The following is a 14,686-nucleotide window of genomic DNA, read 5'->3' on the forward strand; positions in this document are numbered from 1 at the left end:
CCTGGAGTGAGCACCTATGCCAAAGGTAATCCTTCTTCTGACTCCCCTGAGCTCTGGATCAGCTGTCAGCCACAGAATTCTGCTTTCACTGTGATCTCACCTTACACAATGACACAAGTCTTGCCTAAGTACCAAGCTAAGTTGTTGGTTTGGGGTTGTTTTAATGTTATTGGAAACACAAAGGTCTAGGAAATCATAGGATCAACCAGGTTCAAAGAGGCCTCCAAGATCATCCAGTCCAACCTACAAAGGCCTTTCCTGTGGACCAGAGCCAGCACAGAAGGACACAATTATTCCACCAGCCAAGCTGGAGTGGTAGCTCACGCTCTCAGACCTCGGGCTGATTTACAGCGTGGTTGGGACAGTATGCTAGGACATAAGGGAAACTAATTGACCTAAGCTGGTGCTGCCAGCATTGGGCACAAACTTGAACAGAAATAGTTCCATCTAAACATGAGAAGGAACTTTAAGGGTGACAGAGCGCTGGAACAGGCTGCCCTGAGAGGTGCTGGAGTCTCCATCTCTGGAGACATTCAAAACCCACCTGGATGTGTGACCTGCTTTAAGTGACTGCCTTGGCAGGGGGGTTGGGCTTTATGATCTCCAAAGGTCCCTTTCAACCCCTACCACACTGTGAAAATGCAGTCAGATCAGGCTGAGGTTCATGGGACTATGACAAGGGATGTGCCTTGGACTCGTTAACTTATGTAAAGCCAGCAAAAGATGCATCTGCAAGAAGTGAGGCCTGCCCTGTGCTGCTCCAGGTGCGTGGAGCATTGCTAACACATCAGCACTGAGGTCCAGAGGATGAGTGGGGAAGATGCAGAGATGCTGTGTCCTTGGGAGGCCACAAGGAAAGCAAGTGCTGATGGCAGGAGGCACTTCGATGTACCCAAGCCCCAGGTAAAGCAGCTGATCTACCCCCAAGTGGGATATTCAGGGCTTAATCTTCCACCAACCATTTTCTCCACACATAAGCAGCAGCAGCCAAGGAATCCATCCCTTGCTGCACAGCAAGACATAGGATGTGAGTCACCCATGGGTGACGCTTATCGTGGGAAATTGACAGCGGAGGTTTGCAGGGGCTGATGAGTGAGGAACTCCACCATTCCCGTGAAACACTATGTCAACTAGCTTCAAGTATAGTTCCAAATAAACAAACAAAGCCCCACCTTGCCTGCTGTGCATTCCCTGCCACCTTGCATCTCATCCCTACGTTTATCTTGGCACTGGAGGCCCCTAGCAGATGTCAGAAAACCTGCTCGTGCAAAGCACCCCTGGCATGGTCGAGTCTGCTAAAGGAAGCAAATTATCACACTTGGTTGGGACTTCCTAGGATGCAGTGAACGCATCAGTAGGATGGTGAGGACAAGCATGGTAGAAGACCAAAGAGAAGAAGCCTGGTGGCTTTGCAGTCAGGCCATTCACAGGGGGTTGCTGCTAAATGCAGAAGGGAACATTCGCCTCAAAAGGGCGTTTTTAGCTTTGCCTCTGCATACCTTCTCTGCATACATGCAGCTTTTGACACAACCAACCTCTCCCTTCCTTTACCAAACATCTCCCCTTTGTCAGCCTTCTGGTGTGTAATTAATGAGGGCTGGTGTGGAGGCACAGCCAGCAAAGTTGGCACCAGGGCTGAGCAAATGCTGCTCTTCATGGCAGGCTGTGACAGTTTCCTCGTGTGCCAGGCACAGGCACGTTCACTCTGAATGGTTTGCCAGACGGGAGGGATGAGAGAAATGAAAGGAAGCAAACTGAAAATCACTCAGGGAAGGCACAGCAGGAATTCCTTGGGCAGGAGGACAAAAGGGCTCACAGTCACCACGGATGGCAAAGCCCTGAGAGCTGGAAAGCTGTGACAGCTACAAGGCTTGGGGCACAGCTACACTCAGGAGGGAGTGGGAGCTGAGATTGTACAGAGCTGCATTAGGTAGCTTGCTCTCATGTCTCTGCTGTCTCCTCTGCAGGCGTTCATTCACGTGATTGACATCAACCAACACCGTCCCCAGTTCCTGGAGAGCCACTACGATGTGAGGATTCCTGAAGATACCCCCTCGGGGAGTGAAATCCTTCGAGTCAGTGCAACAGACAAGGACAAAGGCAAGGGGCTCATCTACACCATCCATGGCAGCGTGGACCCCAAAAGCACAAGACTTTTCCAGCTGGACCCAAGCAGTGGGGTCCTCACAACAGCTGAAGGATTCAGTTCCCAGCCCATGCCTCTGCACACCCTCACAGTGATGGTGAGTCCTAACCAAACTAGGCTGAGTCCATCAGCTTGACTGGGATATATGGGTCACTGGAGAAATGAAAACTGGTTCCAGGCTTTGAGGAAGGACTTTTCTAGAGCAAAAGGGAAGAGGAAAGCAGGGTGTTAAGCTTTCCTATATAAGCACCCTGAATAAAGCTGGGTTACAGCCTGCTTTCCTCTAACCATGTGCTGAGCACACTTCCTGTTAATTTCATGAGATGGCCACTAGATTCTGATACAAGAAAGAACAGTGAGTGATTAGTAGTGTTCCTTTTCGGGTTCAAGGCTGAACTTTAGTGTGGAAGCTTGCAGGCTCATTCCCACCAAGGGGTTCAGTATCACCTAGAAAATGACACCTGTTGTAAGAGGTGTACACACCTGCTGTAAGAGCTCCTCATGAGCTACTACTAAGGCTGGTATGACATGACTGTACCACTGTACCTGCTCTTCCTCCACCATTCAGGTACGAGACCAGGAGGTCCCCATCAAGAGGAACTTTGTTCGAGTCATCATTCATGTGGAGAACTGCAACCTTCACCCCCCACAGTTCAGCAGCATCCATTATGAGGCAGAAGTGCTGGACTCAGCAGCGCTAGGCACAGAGGTTATACAAGTCAGAGCTCTCGATCAGGACCAAGGAGCCAACGCTGCAATCCACTACTCTCTTCAGGCAGGTGAGAACCATGCAAGAAGACAGTTTAGGCCATGAACATGCCTGCATTTCCAAGCTCTAGCTGGTGGCCAGACAATGGATCAGTGACTGCATGGTTGTAAAATGTGATTTCCTTCCTATCCAGCATGAGCAGGTCATTTCCATGCTATGGGATATTAGGATCCTTCCTTAGGAAGACAGTTCAATGCAGAATCACTGGTCTAAGAAAAAATGTGCCTAGATGAATTATAGAATCAACCAGGTTGGAAGAGACCTCCAACATCATCCAGGCCAACCTAGCACCCAGCCCTGTCCAATCACTAGATCATGGCACTAAGTGCCCCAGCCAGGCTTCACTTGAATGCCTCCAGGGATGGTGACTCCACCACCTCCCTGGGCAGCCCATTCCAATGCCTGTCACTCTCTCTGCCAATATCTTCCTCCTAACATCCAGCCTAGACCTCCCCTAGCACAACTTGAGACTGTGTCCCCTTGTTCTGTTGCTGGTTGCCTAAGAGAAAAGACCAACTCCACCTGTCTACAACCTCCCTTAAGGTAGTTGTAGACAGCAATTAGAATCTCTCTTCTATCGATTCTATGATTCTTGTCCATGGGAAGTGAGGGAGGGATCCCTGTTCAGTTGTTAGGCTAAAGAACCCAAATTTCCACATCAGGCATCATCCTTTACACCATTTCTGCCAAGAAATACATCCTTGAGGAATGGTGAGCACCCTCTTGGCAGTGTTTGATGGCAGATTTGGGTTGTACAAGCTCAGTGGGCAAAGGTTCTATCATTCACCCTAAAGGTTAAATATTTATGGCTCTGCCACACTGCCTATTCAGCAGGTAAATTCTTAGCAGGAGACAAACCATCCTTTGCTCCATCTTTCTTACTGCAATTTAGACCAAGGACTGAGGAATTTAATTGCTTCTGAAGTATTGGTAATTATAAGCATGACAGGGCTTGAAGGAACTAGTACAGTCTGTGTTACCCTGTTCTGCACACGAGGCAAAAGCTCCAAGCACATGCTCTGCCACCACTAAATACACTCAAATTAGAAGGGCATTTATCTCTCATTTACATTTTGATTGATTTCAAAGTTAGCTCCTAGATCTCAATGGGTTCATTGTTCTTAGGGTGAAAATCATTTAGAAATTAATGAAGATTGTCTTCTCCCAGTGGAAAAAAAAACACAACTAAACAAAACAAAAACCAAAACAGATGTTAATTAGGTTCCTGAAATCAGGAACACCTATGGAAAAGAGCTTCAGAAAACCAAAGCCAACAGGGTTGTCTGCATTCTTCACTTTGTAATTTCTCTTCTTGCAGGTAATGGGGAAGGTTTCTTTAACATCGACCCATATTCTGGAATCATTACAGTTGCCCAGAAGCTGGACCCAGCCAGGCAGGAGCGATTTACTCTGATTGTAAAGGCAGAAGATCAAGGCTTCCCCCAGCTTAAAGACTCTGCTACAGTACACATCTGTGTTAGAGCCTCTGATCGAACCCCTCCAAGATTTCCAGAGGCTGAGTACATCACAGAGATCAGTGAATCCACAGCTGCAGGCTCTCCTTTGATTCGGGTTTCAGCCACAAGCTTGTCACCAGTCAGCTACGAAATCAAAGATGGAAACGGAGATGGAGTGTTCTCCATGAACTACCAGTCAGGCCTTATTTCCACTCAGAAGAGCTTAGATTTTGAGCAGGTATCTTTTTACCAGTTGAAAGTCCGTGGCACCACCATGGCTGGGGCATTTACGGACACGGTGGTACTTGTCTATGTCATAGATGAGAATGACAATGTGCCCATCTTCGTTAAGCCTTCCTTCGTTGGCTGGATCATGGAGAATGCTCCACCACAAAGCATGGTTCTGGATGAAAGCAACACTCCCCTTGTGACCCATGCAACAGATGCTGATCAGGACTCCAATGCTCTGTTGGTCTATGAGATTTTGGAACCAGAGGCACTGAAATATTTCACTGTGGATGCCAGCACAGGGACGCTGACCAGTCGTGCTGATATAGACTATGAGCTCACACCGGTTTTCCACTTCAGTGTGCATGTGCATGACAGTGGAAGTCCTAGCTTGTTTGCATCCAAGCCAGCCAAGGTCACAATCCGTGTTAAAGATGTGAATGATTCACCTCCAATCTTTGTCAAAGACACTTATGAACTTTCTGTCTTGCTGCCTGCCCACCCAGGAATGGAGCTTTTGTCTGTGCAGGCCAAAGATGCAGATTCAGAGGTGACCTACAGCATTGTGGAAGGGAACGTTGATAATGCTTTCTATATTCACCCACTGACAGGTCTCATCTCCATTCTTAACACCACTGGCTTAGGAAGCCATCGTGAGCTCACAGTCAGAGCTGGTGATGGCTTGTACAAAACTACTGCTCTGGTTAAGCTAACTTTAACTCAAGCACAAGGTACTAGCTTAAAATTTGATCAAGATGTATACACAGCAACTGTGATGGAGGAGAACACAGATGAGAAGACTCTTGCCATTCTTGGGGTCAAGGGATATCAGCTCAATGAACCACTTTTCTATTCACTTCTGAATGGGAAGGAAAGGTTCAAAATGATCCAGGCCTCTGGAGTGCTCCAGACCAAGGGTGTGAAATTTGACCGGGAAGCACAAGACACTCACGAAGTAGCTGTGGAGGTGAAGGACAATAGGAAACCACCAAGAGTGTCCCAAGCCACAGTCAAGGTCTTCGTAGAAGATATCAACGACAATCCTCCCCAGTTTGAGAACCTGCCATATTACACCTCAGTGCAGGACGGCACAGAGCCGGGTGATGTACTCTTCCAGGTATCAGCAACAGACAAAGACTTAGGGGACAACGGAGCCATCACCTACTCCTTTGCAGAGGACTACAAATACTTTTGGATTGACCCCTACCTAGGAGACATCTCGCTGAAGATGCCTCTCGATTACCAAGCTTCAAACAAATACAACCTCCGAGTCATTGCCAAGGACAAAGGCGACCCTCCCCTCCGCGCTGAGGAGGAGGTTGTGATCAGTGTGAGGAACAAATCCAACCCTCTGTTCCAGAGTTTGTACTACCGTGTGAAGGTGCCAGAAAACATCCCCCCATACACATCTGTCCTCCACATACAGGCCCGCAGCCCTGAAGGCTTGCGCCTCATCTACAACATTGTGGAAGAAGACTCCCTGAAACTGTTCAGCACCGACTTCAAAACAGGTGTCCTGACCGTGACAGGGCAGCTGGACTACGAGCTAGAGACAAAGCACATGTTCACTGTCAGAGCCACAGACACAGCACTGGGAGCCTTTTCAGAAGCCAGAGTAGAGGTGGAGGTAGAGGACATTAATGACAACCCCCCTGTGTTTTCTGAGATGATCTACACAGCGTCTGTCTCAGAGAGCTTGCCAGCACAAACCCCTGTTGTCCAGCTCTTTGCTTCTGATAAGGATTCAGGCAGAAACAAAGTGGTCTCCTATCAGATCCTGGATGATGGTTCAGATGCTGCCAAGTTCTTTAACATCGATGCCAGCACAGGGCAAATAACAACAGCTCAGGCACTTGACTACGAAAGAAATCAGCAGTTTCGCGTGAAAGTGAGAGCTGCAGATCACGGGATGCCTCCCCTTAGCAGCGATGCCCTGGTCATTGTCGATGTGACAGACATCAACGACAACCCCCCCGAGTTCAGCCAGCTTCAGTACGAAGCCAAGGTGAGCGAAATGGCTACGTGTGGGCACATCGTGATCAAAGTGCAGGCCCTGGACCCTGACAGCGGAGACACCACCCGCCTGGAATACGTGATCCTCTCGGGCAATGACAACAGGCACTTCACCATCAACAGCACTTCTGGGATCATTTCCATGTTCAACCGCTGCAAAAAGGACCTGGAGCCATCTTACAATCTCCGAGTCTCCGCTTCAGATGGAGTCTTCAAGAGCACGGTGCCTGTGTACATCAACACCACGAATGCCAACAAATACAGCCCCTCTTTTCAGCAGAATGTGTACGAGGCAGAGCTGGCAGAAAACGCTGAGATAGGCACCAAAGTGATTGAGCTGTTGGCTATAGACCCAGACGGTGGCCCATATGGCACCATAGACTACACCATCATAAACAAACTTGCCCATGAGAAGTTCTCCATAGACAGCAACGGTCGCATTGCCACCCTGCAAAAACTGGACAGGGAAAATTCAACAGAGAGGGTCATTGCCATCAAAGTCATGGCCAAGGATGGGGGTGGGAAGGTGGCATTCTGCACCGTCAAGATAATCCTCACAGATGAGAATGACAACCCCCCTCTCTTCAAAGCCTCTGAATACACCCTGTCCATCCAGTCCAATGTCAGCAAAGGCTCCCCTGTCATTCAGGTACTGGCATATGATGCTGATGAAGGTGCAAATGCAGACGTCATTTACTCAGTTGACTCTGTGGAAGATGCAGCAGAAGACCTTGTGGAGATTAATGCTGCCACTGGGGTTGTAAAAGTCAAGGAGAGCCTCATTGGTTTAGAAAACAGAGCCTTTAACTTTAAGGTGAAAGCTGAAGATGGCAGACCCCCTCACTGGAACTCCCTTGTCCCAGTGAATCTACAGATCGTCCCCAGGGAGGTGACACTGCCAAGGTTTTCCGAGCCCCTCTATACATTTTCTGCATCTGAGGACCTTCCAGAGGGATCAGAAATTGGGTCAGTCAAGGCTTTTGCAGAGGACCCCATCATATACAGCCTAGTGAAGGGAACCACTGCAGAAAGCAACAAGGATGAGGTGTTCACATTGGACAAACAAACAGGGGCTTTGAAAATCAAAAAGGCCATGGATCATGAGACCACCAAGTGGTACCAGATTGATGTTATGGCTCTCTGCTCACATCAGGAGACTGAGCTGGTCTCTCTGGTCTCTGTGAACATTCAAGTGCAGGACGTCAATGACAACAGGCCTGTCTTCGAGGCAGATCCCTACAAAGCTTTTGTCATGGAGAACATGCCCTCGGGAACCACAGTCATTCAAGTGACAGCTAACGACCAGGACACGGGAAGCGACGGACAGGTGACCTACAGCCTGGAAGCAGAATCTGGCAACCTGCGAGGACTCTTTACCATCGACGGCGAGAGCGGGTGGATCACCACGCTGCAAGAGCTGGACTGCGAGGTTCAGGAGACCTATCGCTTTTACGTGGTGGCCACCGACCACGGCAGGAAGGTCCAGCTCTCATCCCGAACCCTGGTGGAGGTCACGGTCTCTGACGAGAACGATAACGCCCCCGAGTTCACCTCAGATTTCTACAAAGGGTCGGTGATTGAGAACGCAGAGCCAGGGCAGGTTGTGGTCACCCTGAGCACCATCGATGCAGACATCTCGGAGCAGAACCGGCGGGTCACATGCTACATAACTGGTGAGCTTTCCCCTGACCTTCAATCTTCAGCGAGCAAGAACGCAGTGGCATCTCAGCTCCTGACCCGACACCTTGTCTTGCAGAGCGTTAACAAGGAGCATTAGCACAGGACAAACCCAACCCGGGAACAGGCAATTGCAGCACAGCAGTGCAGTCAAAGAAATGAGGTGAACACAGAGCTGAGTTTCACAGTGTTCACCTTGATTTCAGACACACAGGAACTAAATCTGAGCACGAGCTGGAAACTCCCAGAGTTAGAAGAAGGGCTCCTAGAGGTCTCATTGTAGTGCAAGTGAAATAAAAAGAGACTGATTTTAGTTTACTCAGGTGTGGGGAGCCTTTCAGAGTCTAACACAAACAAGCCTCATGTTACTTAATGTGCTCCCTCCTTCCCAATGGCATAGGTTCAACAGAGGACACTAGCTCCTTGCCAGAAGAAAAGGATTGTCCAGGGGCAGCATCCACCTCATTTAAAAGCTATTTTGTGTAATATCAGCAAAAGCAGCATTAATTTGGTGGACCTGAGTGCCTGTCTAGTCTGGATTTACTTGTGTCTCACCGCCTGGCTCTTAAAGAACCAAAGAGCATCCCCCAGAAAGTGCACCTATGTATTAAACACATTTCCTTTTCACATCTTATAATCTAATTCCTCTCACTAAAATATCCCAACTAGGCTCAAACTAGCACAAGGTTAAAAGGAACTAAAGCTACACATAGTACTGTGACAGTAAGATCCAACCAATGTCTGCAGGGTATCTGCAGCACTCAGATCCCTTTAGGAGCAAGAACCAAGAAAGGCTGCCACACTTGAGAGGTGAGACAATGTGGGTTTTGAGGCAATGAATATGCATATCTGCAGAACATTACCAAGATGTTTCTGCAGTCAGTTGTTTCCTTCTTCCAGTGGAATATGCAGATAGCACCTGCAGAAGCAGGCAGGGTAGTTCTCAGCTGTGCAGTGAGGCAGAGCAAATGCTCCTCACCTGCCTGATGCAACACCAAAGACCTCTCAGCATCACCACTGCACGTCCTGCAGCTCTCCTAGGGGACTAGCAGTTGCCACACCTCTATCCTTACAGCTTCTGATTTTCAGTACTCACTAAATATCTTTTTTCTCCTTGTCTCCTCACCCCTTCCAGAAGGAGATGTCCTGGGACAGTTCACAGTTGACCAAATTGAGGGTGAATGGACAATTTCTTCCAAGAAGCCTCTGGACAGAGAAGAAACTGAGAAATATCTCCTCAAAGTTATGGCTTCTGATGGGAAGTTTCAGGCTACCACTGAAGTGGAAATTTTCGTTCTGGATATCAATGATAACAGCCCTGAGTGTGGTCAGGTAAGACATTTGTCTTGGGACATGGAGGGCATGAGGGGAGCAGCTAGGAAGGAGAGAACACAACAGCAAGGCAAAAAGAACAGAAAGAGCGTGCTAAGAGGGCTTGGTTTGCTGTAATTCTTCTCACACGATCCTCTTGCTTTGATTATGCTTAGCAATTTTAATTAAGCTGCATGTCAAGCAAGAACATTAAATCTAGCCTCCAAGCATGTTTGCCACCAGTAAGTGAGTGCCTAAGCATTATGAAGGATAATTTTTGGAGATAAACAATGCCAGGAAGCCTCCTGGGTAGGAGCATGTAAATTACTGAGTTTTATATCCTGCTAAGCTGAGAGATTCCCATCGGGAGGTTTTTTACCATAGAGAACTGATCGCTGGTATGGACATTACCCATGGTGAGAAAGAGCACTGGTGGTTGCTTCCCAAAGAAGATTCAAAGGCTTGTGTGAAATGAGCTCACTGGCCCCAGTCCACACCCCAGCAGCCGGCAGTGTGACGCACATTGTGTTCCCCTATAAACCACACAGTTTATCCTCCTCTGAGAAGCTTCTGCTAGTCCCTTCCTCCCCACAAGGGATGAAGGTATTTCAGAGACAGCTTCTCTCAATGACACCTTCTCTCCTTGGCAGATATTCTACACTGGGAGAGTCTCTGAAGATGCTGTGCCAGGTGTTTTCATTTTGAAACTCTCAGCAACTGACCCTGACATTGGCAGCAACGCGCAGATAACCTACAGCCTGCACGGCCCTGGCGCAGAGGAGTTCCGGCTGGGCCCACACACAGGTGAGAGCCGGGCAGTGGGGTGCTCCTAGACTCTTCCTCACCCTCTCCTGAGAAATGCCAGCCCCAGCATGGTTCAACACCTGCCACCTCCTGAGCAAACAACAGGGCGATTCATTCCAGCACTCCTGAGCAAGGAGGGAATGGCAAACAGGTTTATTGCACTGTGGTGCAAGTGAAGAACAAGCTCTGCACCTTCCCTTTGGCTACCTTCACAGGCACTGGCATTCACAGCACTCAAAGGTAGGGCAGACACTATAGCCTACAGTCAGATCTCAAGGAGACAGATCAGCAAGTATTTGGCTTGAGCCAGAGTAGAGTTCCAAATCCTAAAAAACCATCTCATCAGGTCTTGAACAGTATCCTTGCCAAAGACCATAGTGGTCACTCCAGAGATCACTTGGGGTTTGTTACACTGCAGAAAGCTTGGTGCAGAAGGGTTTGCAAAGGTGTTTAGAAGCACAATTTATTTATAAGCACATTTATTCTGAGACACCAACCCTGGTGTGAAGTGGAGCTCGACTTCAGGACTCCCCATGCCAAGCCCTGCCAGGGCATTGGCTGGCAGCAATCCAAGAGTAGTCCCCAGCAATGTGGTCTGGACACACCACCACTATTAGCTGGATTACAAACACTGTTCAAACTCTGCCTGTTGCCTCCCACGTTTCTGCCAGGATGGTTCACACTTGAACCTTTCTGAGCTCTCCAGGGCTGCAGCCGCAGTTACAGGACGCAAAACCATCTCTTGTTCTTCCCAACAGGGGAACTGACCACATCTGCACCTCTGGACCGTGAGCAGAAACCTACGTATCACCTTGTTGCCAAAGCAACTGATGGTGGAGGCCGTTCCTGCCAGGCAGATATAACACTCATCGTAGAGGACACCAACGACAATGCACCAAGGTTCTTCCCCAGTCACTGTGCTGTGGCTGTTTTTGACAACACCACAACAAAGACACCCATTGCCGTGGTTGCTGCCAGGGACCTGGATGAAGGTGAGTCAGAATGGGATTTGCTTTTCCACAGAGTTCATCTTTCACCTGAACAGAAACCTTTGAAACCTAGGAAAGGGCTACAGCTATGGGCATAGGTGATTGCATCTTGGCAAAGATGTGACTGGATCTCGTCCGTGGCATGCTCTTGACTAGCGAGCATTAGCAGTTTGGAGATCCTGTAGTGTGCTAGTCTGAGGCTAACTGGAATATAGTTGTGCCAGGGGAAGTATAGGCTGGATGTTAGGAGGAAGTTCTTCACAGAGAGAGTGATTTCCCATTGGAATGGGCTGCCCAGGGTGCAGGCACTGTCCCTGGACGTGTTCAAGAAAAGACTGGATGAAGCACTTAGTGCCATGGTCTGGTTGACTGGCTAGGGCTGGGGGATAGGTTGGACTGGATGATCTTGGAGGTCTCTTCCAACCTGGTTGATTCTATGATTCTAGTAATGAGAGAAATCAGATCAGGGGTTGTAAAGAGAAAATAATCACAGAATCAAAGAATTAACCAGGTTGAAAAAGATCTCTGAGATCATTGAGTCCAACCTATCACCTCACCCTTCTAATTAACTAAACCATGGCACTAAGTACCTCATCCAGCCACTTCCAGGGATGGTGACTCCACCAACTCCCTGGGCAGCCTATTCCAATGCCAATCCCTGTTTCTGTGAAGAACTTCTTCCTAACCTCCTGCCTAAACTTATCCTGGCACCGTTTGAGGATGTGCCCTCTTGTGCTGTTGCTGAATGTCTGGCAGAAGAAACCAACCCCACCTGGCTACAGTCTCCTTTCAGTTAGTTGCAGACAGCAATGAGGTCTGCCTTGAGCCTCCTCTTCTGCAGGCTGCACACCCCCAGCTCCCTCAGCCTCTCCACACAGGGCTGTGCTTCAGGCCCCTCACCAGCCTCAGTGCCCTTCTCTGGACACATTCAAGCACCTCAACATCTTTCTTAAATTGAGGGGCCCAGAATGATGAAGTCTACATCATTCATTGGTTTGCTGAGAGGAACAAAAAGTCAAAATGTCAACAATTGTCCCACTCCAGTTTGGGACACCGGAGCTATTTGCTTACTTCTCACTCTGCTCTATCTTTTCCATTAATCTTGGCTAACAGAAAACAAGGTAAGCCTTGCTGGTTGTTTTGTTTGTCCATCTGGGAAAGCAGAGGGAGAGAAAGAGGGTAGCTTTGAGCCCCTTCTGGGCAGTTTCCTTTGTCCAGAAGGGAGTTTGGATTTCTGTATTACTTTCTATTTTGTAAATACTTGCAAATATATTGTGTACACATGCTTGTAAATTTTGTTTTGCTGTAAATAGAGCTTCATCTCACTTCCAAGCTGTCTGAGCTAGTCTGGTAAATTTCAATAGTGGGGAGGAGGAGAAAGTTCTCAACCCACCACATGTAGGAAATATAATATCTGTAGGAACATGTAAAGTTAGACTTTGAGGACATACTCAGGAACTGTAACTGTGACACACAGTGTGAGTTGTGCATCATAGCTCATCTGGGATGCAAACTGGACAGCAACTTTACCAAAGATGGAGACTGAGAATGAGCATACTAAGGCAAAAAAACAAATTAAAAAAAAAAAAAGGAGATGCTGGAGCATGTCTCGAGCAGGACCATGAGGATGCTCAGAGGGCTGCAGCAGCTCTGCTGTGAGGACAGACTGAAAGAGTTGGGGCTGTTCAGTCTGCAGAAGAGGAGGCTCCCAGGTGACCTTCTTGTGGCCTTCCAGAATCTGACAAGGCCTACAAAAAAGCTGGGGAGGGACTTTTTAGGCTATCAAGGAGTGACAGGACTGGGGGGAATGGAGCAAAGCTGGAGGTGGGGAGATTCAAACTGGCCATGAGGAGGAAGTTGTTGAGCGTGAGAGTGGTGAGAGCTTGGAATGGGTTACCCAAGAAGGTGGTAATACTGATGGATGATGGCGAGAGTGGCTAGGTGTCAGGCTACAGATGGGCAGGGGCACATTTGGTGTTCACATAGCCTCCATTTTCCCCAGGAAGTTAAGGTCATTAAGCACACAAAGGCCTAATAGATGATAAATAAAGCAATAAACACAACCATAGAATGAATCACAGAACCTTAGAGGTTGAAAGGCACTTCCAGAGATTATCGAGTCCAACCTCCCCGCCAAGGCAGGATCACTTCGGGTAGCTCCCACAGGAGCCAGCAGCATCCCTAGCCATGAATGAATGCTGTTCTTTATCCTCCCAGGTCTCAATGCTGAGGTGGTCTATTCTCTGCCTGACTCTGCCAATGGACACTTTTCAATTGAAGAAACCACAGGAGTGATCCGCCTGGAGAAGCCTCTGAAGGACTCCCAGCACTCAGCCTTTGAGCTGACAGTCTGCGCTACCGACCGAGGCAGCCCACAGCCCCTCTCCACTCTTGGCACTGTCACTGTCTCTGTTGTGGATCTGAACGAGTATCTGCCTGTTTTCTTGGCCCCTGAATACGTGGCCATGGTAAAAGAAGACGTGGCAGTGGGCACAGAGGTCCTCAACTTGTCAGCCTTGACAAGGGACAACGCAGAAAACACAGAGATCAAGTATGAAATTGTCAACGGCAATGACCACGGGAAATTTCAGCTCAACTCAAACACAGGTAAGGCAACCTCTGCCCAGATGCCTCTAGGATGACCCAACATCAAAGGCTGACCTTGGATGTATCTTCTCTGGGTCTCCATTTGGCCTGCACTTCCTCTCCACTCTCCTTAGCCAGCACAAGGACAGGGAGTAAAGTCTCCTCTTCTACCCTAAATATTGCCAACCCAGTCACTTAAGGAGTTATCCAAATTAATGGAAAGATTCCTGCTATAAGATTCCTGTTCTGGGATCTGAAACAGCTTCATGGGAATAAGGAATACATGGAGAATAGGATGAGCATATTTTTTTACCTCAAAATGCAGGAGGAGAAGGAGGAGGTTTAATTTAAGAACTCTCTCCATCCTGATCCCACAAGGAACCTGCAGCCCAGGGCAGCAGGCACCTTTCTTAGGTAGCACTCAGTGAGTGCAGATAATACTTCTTTGTTAGTCCTGAAGGTGTTGAGCCACTGCTCTGTTTGCTCAGCCATCTGATAAGAGTTCTTATCCCAAGGCCAACGTTAACTCCCTGAAATAAACCCTTGGCTGCATCATCAATAGCCTTCTGCCCTTAGCTGTAACATCCTCATGCATGGTGCCTTCCTCAGCTTCTCTGATCCAAGGCTCTTCCCAGTTTTTCTATACCAATCTTCTTAATAGTTTGCACATCTTAAAAGATACAGAACAACATCATCTCCAGGGAAT

General features: G+C 48.4%; 1 protein-coding gene across 3 annotated transcripts in view; it reads left to right on the forward strand.

Moving 5' to 3' along the window:
• FAT2 (FAT atypical cadherin 2) overlaps positions 1 to 14,686 on the forward strand; it is a 64,677-nt gene that overhangs the window by 32,759 nt on the left and 17,232 nt on the right. For all 3 annotated transcript variants that reach the window (XM_064162030.1, XM_064162032.1, XM_064162031.1), the window contains exons 8-14: positions 1,968 to 2,243; positions 2,715 to 2,925; positions 4,234 to 8,286; positions 9,426 to 9,622; positions 10,252 to 10,405; positions 11,164 to 11,397; positions 13,612 to 14,001. In XM_064162030.1, the coding sequence (XP_064018100.1) occupies positions 1,968 to 2,243; positions 2,715 to 2,925; positions 4,234 to 8,286; positions 9,426 to 9,622; positions 10,252 to 10,405; positions 11,164 to 11,397; positions 13,612 to 14,001 (5,515 nt within the window). The remainder of the gene's footprint in view (positions 1 to 1,967; positions 2,244 to 2,714; positions 2,926 to 4,233; positions 8,287 to 9,425; positions 9,623 to 10,251; positions 10,406 to 11,163; positions 11,398 to 13,611; positions 14,002 to 14,686) is intronic.

This window comes from Pogoniulus pusillus, chromosome 22 (assembly GCF_015220805.1).
Source record: "Pogoniulus pusillus isolate bPogPus1 chromosome 22, bPogPus1.pri, whole genome shotgun sequence".
NCBI lineage: Eukaryota > Metazoa > Chordata > Aves > Piciformes > Lybiidae > Pogoniulus > Pogoniulus pusillus.